Source organism: Heliangelus exortis, chromosome 1 (genome assembly GCF_036169615.1).
Source record: "Heliangelus exortis chromosome 1, bHelExo1.hap1, whole genome shotgun sequence".
Classification (NCBI taxonomy): domain Eukaryota; kingdom Metazoa; phylum Chordata; class Aves; order Apodiformes; family Trochilidae; genus Heliangelus; species Heliangelus exortis.
This window is the reverse complement of record NC_092422.1, coordinates 129,347,833-129,365,940: the sequence shown is the minus strand read 5'-3', so window position 1 is coordinate 129,365,940 and position 18,108 is coordinate 129,347,833. Positions and strand designations below refer to the sequence as shown.

The following is an 18,108-nucleotide window of genomic DNA, read 5'->3' as shown; positions in this document are numbered from 1 at the left end:
ACATACATTATTTAGGAAGTTAACATTTTACTTTTCTCTCCCTATCCGCAGCCAGCCTAGGTCAGAGCACATTTGAGATCTGGTCTTTGGCCCACATAGAACAACGGAGAGCTGCCATGAGTGGCCTGACAGCTCTTTCTTCACTATTTTACCCTTCCAAAGTAATCATAATAGAGATAACAAGGACTTAAACAGACATGTACCAAAGACTACTTCATAGAATCATCAAGTTTTCAGGGTTGGAAGGGACCCTTAAGATCATCTAGTCCCAACCCCCCTGCCCCTAGTGGGACACCTCCCACTAGATCAGGTTGCTCAAAGCCCTGTCCAGCCTGGCCTTAAAAATTTCCATGGATGGGGCTTCCACCAACTCTCTGGGCGACCTGTTCAGTGTCTCACCACCCTCATGGGGAAGAACTTCATAACTTCCCATCTAAATCTGCTGTCCTCTAGTTTGAATCCATTCCCCCTAGTCCTACCACTACCTGACATCCTAAAAAGTCCCTCCCCAGCTTTCTTGTAGGCCCCTTCAGATACTAGAAGGCTGCAATAAGGTCTCCTTAGAGCCTTCTCCTCTCCAGACTGAATAACCCCAACTCACTCAGTCTGTCTTCGTAGGAGAGGTGCTCCAGCCCTCTGATCATCCTCATGGCCCTTCTCTGGACACACTCCAGCACATCCATGTCCCTCCTGTAACAGGGGCTCCAGAACTGGACACAGCACTCCAGGTGGGGTCTCACAAGAGCAGAGCAGAGGGGCAGAATCACCTCCCTGGACCTGCTGGCCACGCTTCTCTTGATTCAGCCCAGGATCTGGTTGGCTTTCTGGGCTGCAGGTGTACCCTGATGGCTCATGTTGAGCTTCTCACCTACCAGCACCCCCAAGTCCTTTTCCTCAGGGCTGCTCTCAAGCCAGTTACTGCCCAGCCTGTACAGGTGCTTGGGATTGCCTGAACCCAGATGCAGGATCTTGCACTTGGTCTTGTTGAGCTTCATGAGGTTGGCATGGGCCCACCTCTCCAGCCTGTCAAGGTCCCTCTGGATGGCATCCCTTCCCTCCAGCATGTCAGCTGCACCACACAGTTTGGTGTCATCAGAGAACTTGCTGAGGGTGCACTCAATGCCACCATCCATGTCACCAACAAAGATGTTAAGTAAGACCAGTCACAACACTGATCCTTAAGGGGCTCCATTTGTCACTGGCTCACAAACTTATTTTGTTCTATTCATGTTTTTACAATTATGTGGATCCGGGAGGCTTTTGTAAAATGCTCCTCATAGCACCAGTGCACTCTCTGTACAGTCATACAGCTGTCTATCCTTAAATACCTCACAGTTTTTCTACTAGGTAAGGAAATAATTGTCGTCTTTATTTGTAGATGATAATTTACAATGGAGGAATCCTAAGCCCCAAAGGGCAAAGACATCTGGGCACCATGATAGTGAACATCACAAGCAGACCATTTTTCTTGTAAAACACAAGAGCAGTCCTTTGACTCTGCAGCTGATATCAGAACTTCTCAGTCCATTCTCATGTGCATGGACTTTCTTTGTCCAGTGGTTCTCATGGGGATATCATGCCTATGAATTAATGCAATATTTTCAGTGAAACTGAAAAAAATAAATCAGAAAATCATATAGCCCCAAATGGAGCAGAAAGTAGCTAACAGAAGCTGTGCAATTTTTGAGCCAACAGCTCTGGGGAAATTTCTTACTATTAGATGGATAGATCTCAACTGCTGACATATCTTTAAAAAAAATGTTGCTGAATTTAAGAAAGTTAGGGTCTCAAACTGGACAGAGGGTCAGATAGTGAAAACACATAATCACTAAAGTTAATATCCTCTCTATGATTTCCTCTCTGAAGAGCAAAAATTTGGTTTAAGACAGAACTAGTTTCCTACCAGTGTCACTGGGGATGCAGAATGTAAAAGACTAAAAAAATCTTGGTAAACTGCCCAAGCCCCTTCCTTAAAAACATAATGTTTTTCTCAAGAGTAGGTCCTCTGTGTGCTCTATTAGCCAGTTATAAAAATCGTGGTGGGGTAGAAGTTGAGGAGATGGTAGAGCCCAAGTGTCTGGCTCCTGGCCTGTGCCTGTGGTGAGGGATGTGGGCAGCAGCAGTTTTCCTCCAAGCTCAACCACTGACACAGCAAGAGATGAGCTGCCTCCACAACACTGTGGAGTCAAGGGACTAATCCAGATGTTGTGGCTGCGTGCTGGTCCTTTTCCTGGGGTAATGGCAATCAGCTGAGGAGTTTAAAGAAAGAGGACGGTGACATATCACAGCTGGGTAGCCAGCTGGATGCTCCAGTCTGCTTCAGCAGTGCTGGGAGCCTCTCTGAGCACTGGTAAATGTTTAACAAGGGTAGGTCTCAGTCTACCTGACGTCCCATTTTCTAAGTCTTTAGAAATATTGTTTAAAAGACTGAAAAACCTTATTCCCCTTCTCTCTTTTGTGAAGAGAGAAGCAGGGAAGAGAAATTGAGGATGCACAAAAAACTGACCCAGCACTCTGGGAAACCTTTTGGAGTGTATACAGAGAACAGGTGTTGATCCCCCTCTCCTCACCCATGTGGACTGGGCCAAGTGTCTTCTGGATTAGCCTGCTGGTGCACAGCCAATATACATGGTCTGTTAGGGCTTAAGGGTGCTTAGCTGCTATGTAAAATAGTCTGAGTACTTAACCCATAAAATCAATGGGAGTTGTGTTTGCAGATTTGAGGGTAGAAGTTAACCACTGTTTCTGATGGTCAAGAAATGCCTCTGTAAGACATTTTTTCTGCCAAAGAAAAAGCTACCTTGGTTGTGAAGTAACAGTGAAATTATTTTTCTCCAGGAATTATTGGGTTTTCAGAAATTTGTGTTTCTCTCAAGCCTATGGAAAGTACTATAGTTCTTATAATTAGATTTGGAAAGTTCCAGCACTTAAGCTCATTAAAGAGACGAAACTTCAACAACAGCAAAAATAACATGACAAAAGCCCTGAGTATTATTCCCAGTTGCTGAGGATTTCACTGTTTTTCAGAAGCAAAAATGTCTAAATATTCTGAATGTCCAGTGGCTAAGGATCTTAGCTATTTATTTCAGTCGTTCATCATGAAAGAAAAGTGAAAGGCTGCGGGAATGCTTTTCAGGATTCCTTAACTTGTCTGAAGGTTTCAAATAAAACTTAATGGCTGTGTTCTGCACTGGAAGTGGTTATAGCATTACTCCATGGAAAATGGTATGGATTGTTCAGGACAGTCCAGTTCTCACATCACACAGATGAACTATTTAGCCTTCTGTCTTGCAGATTACCCTCAAGGGAAGTGTCCTGTTGTCTCATAAAATAGTTTGATGGCACTGTTATTACTTAGTTGATGCATTACCCAAGAGCCAAATCTACTCTGCAAAATGAAATATTTTTAATATAACCTAGATTTATATAGCTACCAGTATAGAAGTTCACAGTGTCGTGTCACTGTACAAGGACAAAGAATAAGAAATGTCTTCCATAGCTGGAGGAAACTTTGTTTCTTTCCACCTGCACTATTCCCAAGTTTCCCTTTTAGGTTTATAAGGAGAGTAAGATTGGCCAAACTTGTGCTTCCCAACAGAAAAATTCCTTTGGAGGGTCAATGTTGGTTGGAAAATGAATGGCAGTGAGATCAATGACCTCATTTTGGATCTTGTACAGTTACACAATGCAGTGCCTTTTGTTAAACTGCCAAGTTGCCTAGTGCTGGATATACTGGGATACAAAGAAAATCCCAGATATTCAAATGTCCCATGAAGACTAGGACGTAGATACATGGGGCAGAGGGCTATGCTTCTCTTTACAGCACCTTTTTTTACCCAGTCCCTGCTGATACACATTTGCTTGGAACACTTAAGGAAATGGTTTTTTGTGGTGAAAAGCAAAGAAATTTCAGTTCTTGTTGTATGGCCTCTCTTCTGGCACGTTTTACCTGAGTGAATTTGTTTTCCTTTGTTCCATTCATTCCCTCAGAACTAAACACTGAAAGTTAAATATGGTCTACTCTAAGATATAAATGTCTAAATAGAACTACAAGTAACACAGGCAATTATAAAGTAGAAAAACTTCACCTCATACTTTACTTTTTGTGGTGAAAAAAGAGCTGGTCTTTACAAAATTGGCAAGCATGAATTTCTTGTAGAAGACTGGAGTATTCAGTCTTATTTTTGAGGATTATGCTAAATGATGGGCTATCCAGACTTATCTTAAAGCTAACCACTTAACTGCTGCCTTAGCATCAGGACACAGATGGATGGGAAAGATGACCCTGACCTCCATAAGACCCACATTCCTGAGCAAGGATAGAAGCATGATAATCAGGAAATGATGGTTATTAGTTACAGAAAATGCATTATTGTGAAAACCAGGAGAAAAGTGCTTATGAGAGGAAGTGATTGGATTATGGGGGAATGAGAGAATAAGACTAGGTCATTTCTACCTAGTAAATTGCTGTGATTTATAAGAGAAAAGGGTATAGTGATATCGTGGCCTTGTATTGACGGGATTCATTTCACAAACAAACCTAAATCAGAACATGGCAGTTACCCACTGCAGCAAACAGTTTCTTAAAAGACAGGGTTTTTTAACACATGAGAAGCGTTGGAAACATTTCATTTTCTAGTTTTCTTTCTAATTATACAGGTTATTTCAGAAAACAGTTCTAAATTTCAGTATCATTCAGTTGATGTTTGATACTGTACTTTTCATGATGAAAAAAACCCAGATATGAATACTTATATATATTCTAGGTAAGTCTCTTAAATACAGAATAAAAAATATACCTTAAATACTTATTTAGAATTTTGTTGCAGTGATCTATAGGTTATGTTTAAAAGATTAGGCTTTAAAATATTTCACACTGTCATTGTATAATACATAATCCTAAATAGGCTTTGAAAAAAAATTAAGAAATTAAATGCTATAAAAAAGTAATGGAAAAATGTCTTTGGAAATTTGGTTTGGAAGCTAAGGCTCAAAAAGCGATATATTTATATATTTTATGCTGTATTTCAGAAATTTCAGCTAGTGATAAAAGCAATAGTAGTGCCATAGTTACTGAAAGCCCTGCTTACATGAAAGGACACACAATGACAGTGCCTCCTCTGAGCAGTCTCCTCTTTCACCACCCTTCATGTGCTTTCATAGTTCATTCAGTTACACTCCTCATTCAGTTCTTCCATGCTATTCCATAATTTGGGGCTCTGCTTCCAATGATGGAATTTCATCCTGCCTACAAAGTTTAGCATATTCCTGTTAATCCCAGCACAGGGATGTGTCTCCTATATCCACCACCCTAAAATTTTCAGAGCACCTTATAAACTTCCAAATCTTTTTGATTTATTCTGCAACCATGGTGCAAAGTTTTCACCTTCAAAGTGCAAAATTTTACAATTTCTCCTCATTAATTTTTCACACATAATTTCAGTAGCTAGACACTCCTTCCACGCTATTTTCCCTGTCCCTAACCTGTTCTCTGTTGAAAAACCTAAGCAGACAGTTTTCCTCATTAAGCCTTCTTACATCATGAACAATGGTGAAAAAAATACATATTCTTTAATCATGTTTGAGAAAAGCGACTGCATAGCATCATTTTTATATTTTTTATAACAGACTTCTCACTGATATGTTTGCTGAGAACAACTGTGTTGCTATTATGATTATATTAATTGATTATTGCATTATTATATTTTTAAATTCTGAATAAGAAATTACTAGGTTAATTCACATATCACCTTGACAAAAGAAAATTTTAGGAAAATGCTGTTTCCTAATGTGAACGTTCTTTTCTGCTTACAATTTCTGTCACTTTTGTGTATGTGTTTTCCAGAGTTTCTCAACATGTAAAGAATAAGGTGAAATGAAAGCTGGAAAATAAGATTTCAATTAATAAAATTACTTGTACTAATACTTTCCAACTCTCATGGAAATTTTTTCTGGCATGAAGAAGTCCTTATCTTTTTAGAGTTTCTTGTTCTTTGAACAATTTGTTTGACATAAACTAATATATTGTGCTTGTCTGTTTATCTAAAAAGATGTATGTATTTTGTTTGTCGTGGAAAATGCATGTAAATGATTTGTAATTAAAGACCCCTATGATTTCAATTTAAGATGAAGTTGTAGGCAGTTCCTATAAAAGTTCTAGAAATTCTAGAAAAGTTGTAGTAATTGTGATGAAAGAATTCCTTCTAAATCACACTGTATGCTTTATTTATGAGAAGGAAAAACTTCTAATTATTTAAGCAATTTATCATGGTAAATCTGTGAAATTGTTTATTGGTTTTGTTGTGGTTTGTTTTGTTTTGCTTTGTTTTCTTTTGTTTTCAAATAGAAAAATAATCTCTACTGGTCTATTTGTTTTGAACTTCTTTGGCCATGATTCACATACATCTGTTTTTCTACAGCTCCAGATGGTCCTCCAGAAAATGTGACTGTTTTAGCTACATCTCCTCACAGTATTAATATCAGCTGGAGTGAACCTATCATCATTACTGGGCCAACGTGCTACCTCATAGGCATTACCTCAGTAAGGCAACTCTGGTTTATTGTTGGTACTACTACAGATGTGTTTTAAATACCATAGCAGATGTTCTAATAGAAATGACAGGATAAACATAATCTGGATTAAACCCCAACATAACTGTGTCTTCTTCCACATAAATGCTACATAAGAATGAGTGGTATATTTATAGATTTCTTAATGGGAGATAAATTACTTGATATTACAGATTATGTACTAATAAGAGGTCTTGGAAAAAAAAAGTGTAGCTATAAATGTATACATGAAACTAGTAGCTAAACTTCGCAGTAATGCACCTCCTTCTGAAAATAATAATAATTTTTTCTTTGCACAAAAGAAAGGAGAAGTTCATTGTCACCGTTTTACAAACCAGAGTGGAGAGCCTAGCAAAAGGAAGTGACTTTCAGAAGATCACACAGTCCATCAGAGGTTAAACTTTAAAGTCAAACTAGATTTCCACTTGCTGCTCCATCCCTCAGATTAGCTGTATTTTGGTAGCACAGCAATAACACTTCTTTCTCCTTGATCTTTAGAAGGAAAAATAGGCTGACATAGGAGAAAAGCTCTAGTGGCCTTTAGCTTTTCATCCTCTACTACCCTTACAGTGTTTCTTAAAACAACCACTAATAAACCTTATTTCCTGCCCTGTGGCAAGTTATGAAACTTTCTAAGTTTGAGCATTCTTCTAAGAATTGTACAGACAGAGCTATCAGGGAAAATGGGAAATGGTTTACCAGACATGACCCAGGAAAACTTGTTATTCGCAGGTTTAAAAAATTCTTAGTCAATCTGTTGTTAGATAATAGGGAAAAAAATTGGAGACTACTTCAAGTTATTTAAAGGCTTTTTGAACAGAAAATTCTTTCAATTTTCTGAGAAGAAAGCAAGACTGTCATATGCATATTTTCAGTGTTTCTGAAATGTTCATAAGAATTACAGATATGCTAAAATATTAAGATTTTTGCACAATCAAAATTTCCAAAGGGATCATTTAAAAAGTACGAAATTTTTTTTTGCTCCTCAGTGAAGTTACAAGAGAGTAACTATTTTGTCTTTCCCTAAATTCATAGTAACAATGTACAGAGTGCAAACTGTTAGGTTCTGAACACACCACAGCAATAGCATGACAGGATGAAGGATGTACAATAACAAGGGAAATAGCAAGAGGGAAGGAAGAGTTCCTTGGCCAGTTTGATATGTCACTAGAAACCAGTCACTTTTGTTTCTCCTTCTGTTGTGAAGTAGTTTTATCACTTCTGGATAAACAGCCTTGTAGTGCATCAACAGAAAAAAAATCTTTTCGTATCTTTGATAAAACTTTCAAATTCAATTTTCAAAGCTTTATCTTTTTGTGTGTGTGATATTTAATCAATTTGTATTTAAACAACTTCTTCTCATCTGATAGCTTCTAAATTATAAATAGGGGGTTATCTGGTTGTACACTATGAAAGTTTTATAAATACCTTATGAATATAAGTTGCATTAAAAAGATAAATTCTTCATGTGAGCCTGCCAGCACTTGGAAGGAGGTTAAAAACCTTATTTAAATGTTCTGTTTGTAGGGGTTTTGATTTATTTTGCCTTGTGGGGGTTTTCTTGCAAATGTCTTTCAGATATCTAGCTTTATGTTTAGGGATTCCTTGTAATCAGATATTGTCTATTTAATGATCAGTAACTACAGGGGTCACTTCTGTAGATAATCATATTAGTAGACAAATCTATTCTTAAAGGCCTATAAAGCTGTCACAATCTTTTTCAGTAAAAATTTGTGTATACATTTTATTGTCCCAGTGGGAAAATTTTTATGAAGACTCCAAATTCCACAAACTTCCTGTATGTACACCTTTACTCATTTTAGTTCTCAAATGAGTATCTTTAAGGTTTTATAAAAATAGACAGAACAGAATAATATCAGATCTTTACTGTGTTATGTCTTATTGTTAAGAGGTAGGTATTTATTAGTGATGTATTAGGATTCTTTTCAAATTGCTAGGATATTCCTTGCAGTTTTATAGATCAGAAAAACTAAAAAGTAGTTTATTATTATTCCTGCAAGTCATATTTTGTTTTTCTGCATACCGTAATAGAACTGGCCGTCTATAAAAAATTACTGAAAAGTAGTAAGAAAGGTGGAACTGAACCATTAAACTTTGGAAATAAATTTGACGATGTGGTGCTGTGATTGTATTTTAGCTATTGTATAAATATTTGTATGCCATATTTTTAATAGTCAGCAAGGAAAAAGTGCTTTAACTCTACATGGCCATCCCAGGAAATGAATGTCTGTTTCGTCCATCAGAAAGTTTAGTTCAGGTTAATTCTCAGTGGGGATAGATGTGTATCTGTCAAATAAAATGTATGCTTGAACTGCTTTAATGTTTTAGCAGCTGCATTTAATACAGATTTCATCCAGTGGGAAAACTACTGTACAGCTACCTAATCCTCTTTTCAGATTACACACTGAAGAAACAATAATGAAAACATCATTAAAGAAAGCAGTGAGAGTAGGCATAAAAAGAATTTTGTAAATGATACTTGATTAAACACTAGAAAAGCTCCAGTTTTTTTCATTTGTCTTCTTTATTAAGCTAAAGTTTGAATTAATTGCAAATAAAGCTCAAGACTTTAGATTTTTCTGCAGAACTACGCATTTTTTGAGACGTAGGAATGACAGGAATCCTAAGAAGTAATTTAGTCCATATTCTCCTCTAACACAGAAACAAGTGTACCTAAAGTCTTCCTCACCAATTCATTAAGCTTTACTTAAAAATGTCCAGTGCTGAAAATTTCTTGGCAACCCTTGAGAGATTGTTCTATAGTTACATATTGAGGTATATCATTGCAGGTTTTGTATATAGTAATTTTTTCTTTTTTTTTTTTCTTTTTTTTCCTTTTTTTTTTTTTGTTTAAATAGAATTTCGATTTGTGTTTTCACTAGAAGCAATGGATTGTCTTCATTTTAGTAAAATACTTTTTTACATTTTCAAGTTACTACTTCAAAATTATGGTCTTCCAACTGTCTGCCCTTTTCTTTATTGAACTCCCAAATGTTTCTGCTTTCCAGCTTTCCTTGTGAGAAAACTACTCCCTTTCCACTGTCTTATAAGTAGTGCTTCTATTAATATATCCAAAGAGGAACTGTACTTCTCTACAGTCATATCAACATTATATATTGCTGCCAAATTACCTTTTTTTTATCCTTTTTTTTTTTTTTTTTTTTTTTAAATTATTATTCTTTTTAATTTTTTTTATTTCAAAGAATTTTCAGTTGTATAGTTTCTCATTTTCTGGATCTCTGCCTGGTTTGATTCCCATTGCTGGTTACTGCAGTTTCTGTGGCCCAGTGTCTACCAACTGGTTCATGTTTGCTTGGTGGAAGACAGCACCAAGCAAAGAACCCATTATTTCCTTAATCCAGTACTACATGAAGTGCTAAAAAAGCAACACAAGGGTGAGATGGGAGCATACTCCCATGTGGAGCTTTCTAGTCATGATATCTAGAGACTTCTTTTGAACTTTTCTGTGTAAATAGTTAGAAAAGTGTAAAGATGAAAGTTAAATTAGGTTTTCCAATAGTAGTAGTAGTTTCCCTACTTCTGGCTGTTTCAAGTCTTCTAATCATGTTTTCTTCTGTTTTTTGTTTTTTTTTCCCAATTATTATTTTGTAGGTAGATAATGACAATTACAAAGCTCAGTTTCTGAAGACAAATGATGAGAATAAAGTCTTAGAAATTTCTGATTTAAAAGCATTTACAAGGTATTCTGTGGTAATCATTGCTTTTACGGGGGATGTTAATGCTGCTCTCATTGAAGGCAAGGCTAGCTCTCCAGTAATTGTCTCCACTTTTGAAGCAGGTTTGTATTTTTTTTCTACTGGATATGGATCAAACTTCGCAGGTTTTCTTTCGTCTGACACATAAATCAGCTTTGAACACTTTGTTTAACTTTTAATGCAGATTTGTTCTCATAACTATTTTCTTTAATAGAAAAAGAATTTTTTATCACCATCACAAAAAAGCGATGCTGATAATAAATAACTAATCTTTACTTTCAGTAATGCAGAGATCTGTAAAATCTTCCTGTAAAATATGAATGTGTGGAACCCAGTCATCTAGATTACTTCTTCAGTGAATGAAGAGAGGTCCTGTCTATATTAGCATGTATATGTAAGGTAACTGTCTTAGGAAGGGATGACTCTCCCCTGTGGAGCTGCTGCTTTTCCTTAAGAGACCACTGGAAGCAACATCCTTGGTCTTTATACAAAATTTAAACATATAAAAGCTAAGTGAAGTGAATCCTACCATTTATAAGTAGCACATGTACTACTTGAGGACACAATCTCTTGTATTCTCAGTGGAAGGAAGTTCCTAGGGAAGGTCTACAGGGGTCTGGACTTGATTCAGCTGTTCCCCTGGTTAACTGTTCCTTAGATTAATTTCAGATTTAAACATACTTCACAGTGATTATCATTTATCTTTCCTTTGATGTATGAAAATCCGGTGTCCCTAGCGATGTAATATGTGATATGAGTGTGTGCATGTATATATATACAATGCCTTTACTATGTTAAACTCTTAAGAATTTCATGACCTGTTTATATCCCTGGGGGCTGAAATTGCCTTTTACTGAGGAAAAATGAATTATGATTAAATTAGGTGGTAGCTGGGTCTGTCCTGTGGTATCCCTCTCTCTTATGTAAAAACGCTTTATTCTAGGAGGTGCATTAACCTTGGAGAGGAACAGTTCTGGTTTTTTTCCATCTCATCTTGTCTCCTCTGGTTTGTACAGTTTAGCATAAGGCTGAGTTAGAACCAGTTTACATTGACTTACTCCAGGGAAGCCTAAGTATTTGTTTGCAGGTTTAAAAAGCCTGGAAGGTATGGCAACTGCACCTAAATCCTTTGGTGAGAGAGAATGTCTGTACTGTCAGTTGCTTGATTTCACTGCTTAGAGGTCATGCTACATACTTGCCTGCTCAGGTAGGGCAATAAATATTTAGCTGCCTGGAAAGAATGTTACAGCCTTTTCTTTCAGATAGGGACCTTGGGAAAATGATTTATAACTTCTCTGTCTTGAGGATAAGCTACTGGAGTAAGTGTTTGACAAAAAGCTGCCTCTGGGAAAAATGCATGTTGTATTTGTGTCTTGGCACTGGCTAGTAGAAAGTTTTGGGGTTTTTTTTTGTGGAGTTATCTTTGGTAAGCAAAGACTCCTAGGAGCATAGTGGCTTGTTTATATGTTGGGAGGGAGCTTGCTGTTGACAGAGAGCTTTCAGAAAGGGATACGTTAGACTAACATTTGCTTCTTGCTTGTCAACCCATGCCAGGATTTGTTTACCTCAAATGGATTTCAAGGTATAATATAATGATGCCTTTAGTCTTTCTGAGTGGAAAATCAGGGGAAAATTTTCTGAGTATACTGAGGGTTATCTAATAATTAATTTTACATTTTTAGCATTAACTGTTAAAGTTGAAATTATGATTTAACTAAATTTTTAACGTGCTTTTTAAGATATTTACATATGCAATAGGTATTTGAGATGTCTATAATAAAACCAGGAAATACCAATGAAATTATGCTGATATGCAAAAATTGTAATTTGTAATTTTCCAGGTTTTACTCTAATTGAAATAGTCTTTATTTCAGTGCCTGAAGACCCACCCAACAATATAACGTTTCAGAAGATACCAGATGAAGTAACAAAGTTCCAAGTAACATTTATGCCACCATCTGAACCGAATGGAAATATCCAGGTGTATCAAGCTATGTTTTACAATGAAGATGACCCTGCTGCTATCCAGATCCACAACCTTAGTGTCATTGATAAAACAGATCAGTCAGTCACTGCCATGATAGAAGGACTGAAAGGAGGACATACCTATAATGTCAGCGTAAGAATTGATAGTTTGGATTTTTTCCTTTGACAGGAGTAAGAGATTAGTCTGAAGAGAGACAATAAAATGTATACACAAGGCTGAATATAAGGTTTTCATGCTGAGAACATTAGATGTGGTGTGAAGAGAGATGAGTCTGAGGTCTGAAGGGAGCAGTAAAGAGGGTGGAGAGAGTGGGAGCAGGACACAACACCAGTGTTATTACTTAACCACGCTAGTGGTTAGCTTTGTACTCTGGACCACCAGTTCAGGGTACAAGACTTAATCTCTCTCTTAATTCTACTACTTGTGTTGATCATTCAGAGGAAAGGCCAAGTTCTGGAAGGGGAGTTTGCTCAGAATATGTGCATGAAGTCTTTTCAAATAATCAGAGACTGGGACGTGACAGGAGGCGACATAACCAGGGTTTGGGTTTCTTCTTTTCATAAGAGCTACATTACAAGTGATGAAGTGTTACTGCATTTAGGTTTATAAAGAAATAAGAAGTAAGTTCTAGCAGAAAGGAATATTTCAGCATTCACTGTTGCTTCAAATATATTCAGATTTGACCAATTCGAAACTATTGCAAATACTCATTAAAAGAGGGTGATGTTTGTTTTTTTTTTAAGGTGTATGCAATTAATGGTGCTGGTGCAGGGCCAAAAATTCAATTGAAAATAACCATGGATATCAAAGGTATGTTTCATAAAGTGCCTTTTAGCTGAAATCTCTATAAATGCTCAAGAAATTTCTGTTCTATCTCTGAGTACACAGCTGTGTGCCTTTGTCTGTTATTTAGAGGCCACATAATGTAGGGACAGGAACACTTAACTGGTAGCCTTGAATTGCAGCTGTTTGTGTCCAAATGATACTGTAAATCATGTGAAGTAATCCTATTGACTTTAGTATTTTAGTTACCATCAGTGAACAGCTTAGATGATGATCACAGTAAAGTATACAATATCACAGTTGAGGAAATAAATAGTCATTGATTAAAAATTCATTGAAAAACAAAGACCCAGCCTTTTTTTTTGTTTTCTCTTTTAATTGAAAAACTGATATGCAGAGGCATTAATCAAAATACAGGTTTTAGGGGCTAAAGGCATTAAGTACAACGTTAAGTTGCCCCTGCAGATATGCTGAGGACTTGTCTTGCGTAACACAGCTGTGTGCCTGAACAAAGTGTTTATAGTGAAAACATCTTTAAACAAAACTCTGTGGTATATATTCTTTTAAAAAACAGAACCACCACGACCTAAAAAGAAACCAGCACCAGTTTATGACACCAGTGGGGCATTACTTGTCACAGCTACAACGATTACGATCAGAATGCCAATTTGTTATTACAGTGATGATCATGGCCCTATCAAGAAGATACAAGTTCTTGTTGTGGAAGCAGGAGGTAGAATTTTATAAATTCTTTTGAAAATTGCTTTCAATTTTTATTTTATTTATTTATTTTCAGACTGTCTTTTTCATTTATTTGCTTGTGTGTCAGTAATTACACGTCAGGAAACAACTAGCTGTTGTTTCCTGATACTTGGGAGCTTTTCCAAGTGTGGGTGCTTTGACCTGTGGGCAGTCTATTTCCTCTTTATAGGGATATCTCTCTGTTTTAATCACATCACCCACAGTTGCATCCACATCTGCAGGAACCCATAGCATTACTGATAGTGTATGGTTAAAAGGTGGTGGTGCAGCATGCACAAACCTTTGCAGCATAGGTCTAGGGCACGGTACATGATAAGGATCTTCAATGTCATCAGCATTATAGATCACGTCTCGTACAGCCAATTCCTCCAGATACCTGATGGCTTTTCCAAGTGTGGGTGCTTTGACCTGTGGGCAGTCTATTTCCTCTTTGTAGGGATATCTCTCCTTTACAGCTGCCAAGAGTCGTTTCCATAGGCTGGTGGTTCCAGCCTTTTCCCCAAATGCTCGATCTATACCTGCATCTCTGGCCAGGGATCCCAACTGTCTGGCTTCCCTCTGAGTTAATGTTATGGTAGCAGCCCCGTCCGTCCAGCATCGGAGTAACCAAGAGAGAAGTGGTTCACCTGGAAATTGGCTATAGTCTTTTCTCAGAGTACGCAAGTCTCTCATGGAATAGGACTGAACAGATTCTGAGTCTGAGTCCTCAGCTGACTCTGCTTTAGAGTCTCTTCTAGCTGCTCTACGAGGGGAGGCAGTATCCTCTATTTCCTCTATCACCTGGTCATCTTGTTCAGACTTGGAAGGGTTAAGGCTCATTTGTGACTTCCATTGTTTTACTCTTCTCCTAGTTACAGGGTCAACAAGTAACTGTGTGGGTTGAGGGGGAGAGGCTGTGGTGTCTGCAGCAGTAGCAGCAGCAGGGCTCATTTTCTGAGCAGCAGCAGTGTCTGCTGGCACTGCTTTAGCTGTGCCAGCAGTACCAGGCAAAGTACCTTTCACAATATCTGTGTGCTGGGTACTGAATTTTGGGAACTCTTGCCAATGAATCCATGCTATTTGAAGTCACCAATATTATTCTCGCCCTGTCATTGTAATTATATTTCTTTATTTCCTATTTTCGTAGAAAAAATACATTTAGTATTTGTGGAAGTAAATTAAGGTGAAACATTTTTGCAAGGTTATTCTTCCATTCGCAACTAGTGTTGCCTGTAAGATAATATAGTCATGTGCAGTTGATATTTCCATTTCATAACACTGGCAAATGTATTCACACAAACCCCTTCTGTAGTCTGTGGGTTAGAATGTGTATTCCTTTGTATGAACTGATGAACATTTACACATATGAAGAGTGCCGTGACACTCTTGAGTAATTGCATACCAATGTGAGTGGGAGTTTCATGACAGGATGTCAAATAGTTGGGCTTACTTTACCTAAGAAGGACAAATTCCAGGTATTTAATTCCCTCCTTTTACCTTCTCGCAAAGTAGAAAACTCAAGCATTCACATTAAGTGAATTCACATTAAATCTCTCAGCTTTTTCTGAACTTTGTATTTTAGAACTAATCCTACAGACATTTACTTCATAGCTGGTACTGTGAAGATTCTTTAACTGAAACACAAATATCATAGTGAGCAGTATTTTGAAGATTTTTCTCTTCATCTGCTGTGTGCTGTTTGCTTATGGAAATATAGTAATTTCAATTATGAAACAGTCTTTTGCAGTAAGCACTTTCTACTAGCCATGCTCAGTTTCAAAGTTGTGGCTTGCACAAGTGATATCCTCTACAGGGAGAGCTCCTGAAATTTTCTAGTTGTGATTCAGTTGACTTATACTGAGTTATCAAAATATAGATAGTGTGGATAGTAAGTACATTTGGGTTCAAGCCCAAATACCATTACAGACTTAGTTGTGTAAATGGCACCAACAACATGCCAAGCTTTTAAAAAGATTAGTTTCCTAATTAACTTCTTTAATTACAGTCTGGTTAGAATGTAAGTTGTTTCTGGTTGTTTCTTTTCTTCACAATAGCTCAGCATGATGGAAATGTTACTAAGTGGTATGATGCCTACTTCAACAGACCAAGGCCATATTTTACAAATGAGGGCTTTCCAAACCCACCATGTATACAAGGAAAAGAAGATCTGACTGGCAAAGAAGAGATATATGTCATAGGTTCTGACACTACATGTATGATACCAGGTAGTCAAGATAAAATATGTAATGGCCCTCTGAAACCAAGAAAGCAGTACCTGTAAGTACATTTGTCTCTCTGTCCAAGAGAAAGATTTGACTGACATATATGTTTATACAAACGAACAAAACCTGTAGTTCAATTATGAAAGGAGGGATATTGAATTAATCTTCATGTATCTCTAGTTTTAATTTTTTTGACTGAGTATAAATATGAGAGACAAATTTTTAAAAAATATTTCAGGTAGCAGGAGATGCCTACTGAGTTCTTAAATTAAATAAGCCCAAATTCAAGATAAGTAATTCGTATAGCTTGATTAGACATTTAAGATACTGACACTGAGTCCTTGATATGTCTCTGTCACAAAGGCACTTTAGCAGGTGACTAATGATCCCAGCTTATGTTATACTAAAACTGAAAAGTAATATTTAGTTTCTACTTGACATAATATTTAAGAAAATGCACATGAAATTTTATTTCATTAGTTTTCTTGGTTCTATTTCACAGATTTAAGTTCAGAGCAACTAATGTTAAAGGACAATTTACAGATTCTGATTATTCTGATCCCGTCAAAACATTAGGTAAGGGCCTTGCCATTTACTAAAGTATTTCTTTATTTCCAAAGAATCTAGACAAGTCCATGTTTCTTCTTGCACAGTGCTTTCCCTGAAGTCAATAACTCTACTTTTGCTGGACCTATGTTAACCAGAATGGCTGGTGAAACATAAGCACTCACTTGTATGCCCTTTTGAAGATGTCAAGAGGTGGTACCTCTGCCTATTTTTTAATTACACCAATAAAAATACCATATTGCCAGGATAGCTCATCTTTGGTGAACTGCCAGGAGCTAGTTTGTGCAGTTTCCCTCTATATTGGGTGCAGAACTAGTATTGTGTACTCTCCACTGTGTAAAAACTACGTGGATGGCCGGGTCCAAAGAGTTGTGGCGAATGGAGCTAAATCCAGTTGGTGTCCAGTCACAAGTGATATTCCCCAGGGCTCAGTATTTGGGCCAGGTCTCTTCCATATCTTTGTCAGTGATCTGGATGGAGGGGTCAAGTGCACCCTCACTAAGCTTACAGATATCAAGTTGGGTAGAAGTGTTGATCTGCCTAAGGGTAGGAAGGCTCTACAGAGGGACTTGGACGGGATAGATCAACGGGGCAAAGCCAACTGTATGTAGTCCTCCAAGGCCAAGTGACACGTCCTGCACTGGGTCACAGCAACCCCAAGCAACACTACAGGACTGGGGATGAGTGGCTGGAAAGCTGCCTGATGGAAAAGGACCTGGGAGTGTTGATCAACAGCCAGCTGAATAAGTATAATGTACTAATAATTTGTGGTTTTCCAACATTACACTTTGATTTTAATAGATAAAACACTAATTTGAATTTGGCAGAGGTGCTTATGACATTCAAAGAACCCTACATTATTTTGGTTTCTAAGTCTACTTTCAAAATACATAGGTCTTTGATCTAGAAAACCAGAAAGCAAACATTGTATCTATGTGATTTAATACTTCATGTTAAGTATGTTTGAAGCGGAAAAAAACACGGAAAACCTGTGAGAGAGTTCCCTGTGGCACACATCAGATACTTTTGATAAAAAATAGGAATTTTGCTAGGGAGGAAAAATGAAGTAGAAAATACTGGAATACACAGGTGCAATAATGATTTTTTAATTACAGTAAAGGATAAACTTTAATATGGTGCTCCCAGTCAACCATACTTGGAGTACCTCAACTCTCCTCTTGAACTGGAGAAGTGAAGTTTTTTCTGAATTACCCATGGCTGACATTGCAAAAAATGCAACTATACTACAATGTAGAGTAATTTTTTTCCATGAGATAATTAAGGTGTAATGATGATTACTGTTTAAATTTCTAGTACATCAAGACAGGATATACCCTGACATAAGATCCAACAATAGCTGGGTCAGTGAATCATTTTGAGACAGATGGTAGTTCTGTGTAAATGTGAACTTTTTTCCATGCGAAATGCAAAGCCAACGGGACAGGAAATAATCAAAGTGGGTTTCCTAATACTGCCTTTTGCACAGAAACCTATCTTATGA

The 18,108-nt window shown here is 37.2% G+C and overlaps 1 protein-coding gene across 1 annotated transcript in view; it reads left to right on the top strand.

The window, feature by feature from the left end:
• PTPRQ (protein tyrosine phosphatase receptor type Q) overlaps positions 1-18,108 on the top strand; it is a 140,286-nt gene that overhangs the window by 92,155 nt on the left and 30,023 nt on the right. Inside the window, exons 44-50 of the mRNA XM_071766341.1 lie at positions 6,420-6,541; positions 10,204-10,390; positions 12,182-12,426; positions 13,038-13,104; positions 13,652-13,810; positions 15,873-16,095; positions 16,543-16,616. Coding sequence (XP_071622442.1) covers positions 6,420-6,541; positions 10,204-10,390; positions 12,182-12,426; positions 13,038-13,104; positions 13,652-13,810; positions 15,873-16,095; positions 16,543-16,616 — 1,077 coding nt within the window. The remainder of the gene's footprint in view (positions 1-6,419; positions 6,542-10,203; positions 10,391-12,181; positions 12,427-13,037; positions 13,105-13,651; positions 13,811-15,872; positions 16,096-16,542; positions 16,617-18,108) is intronic.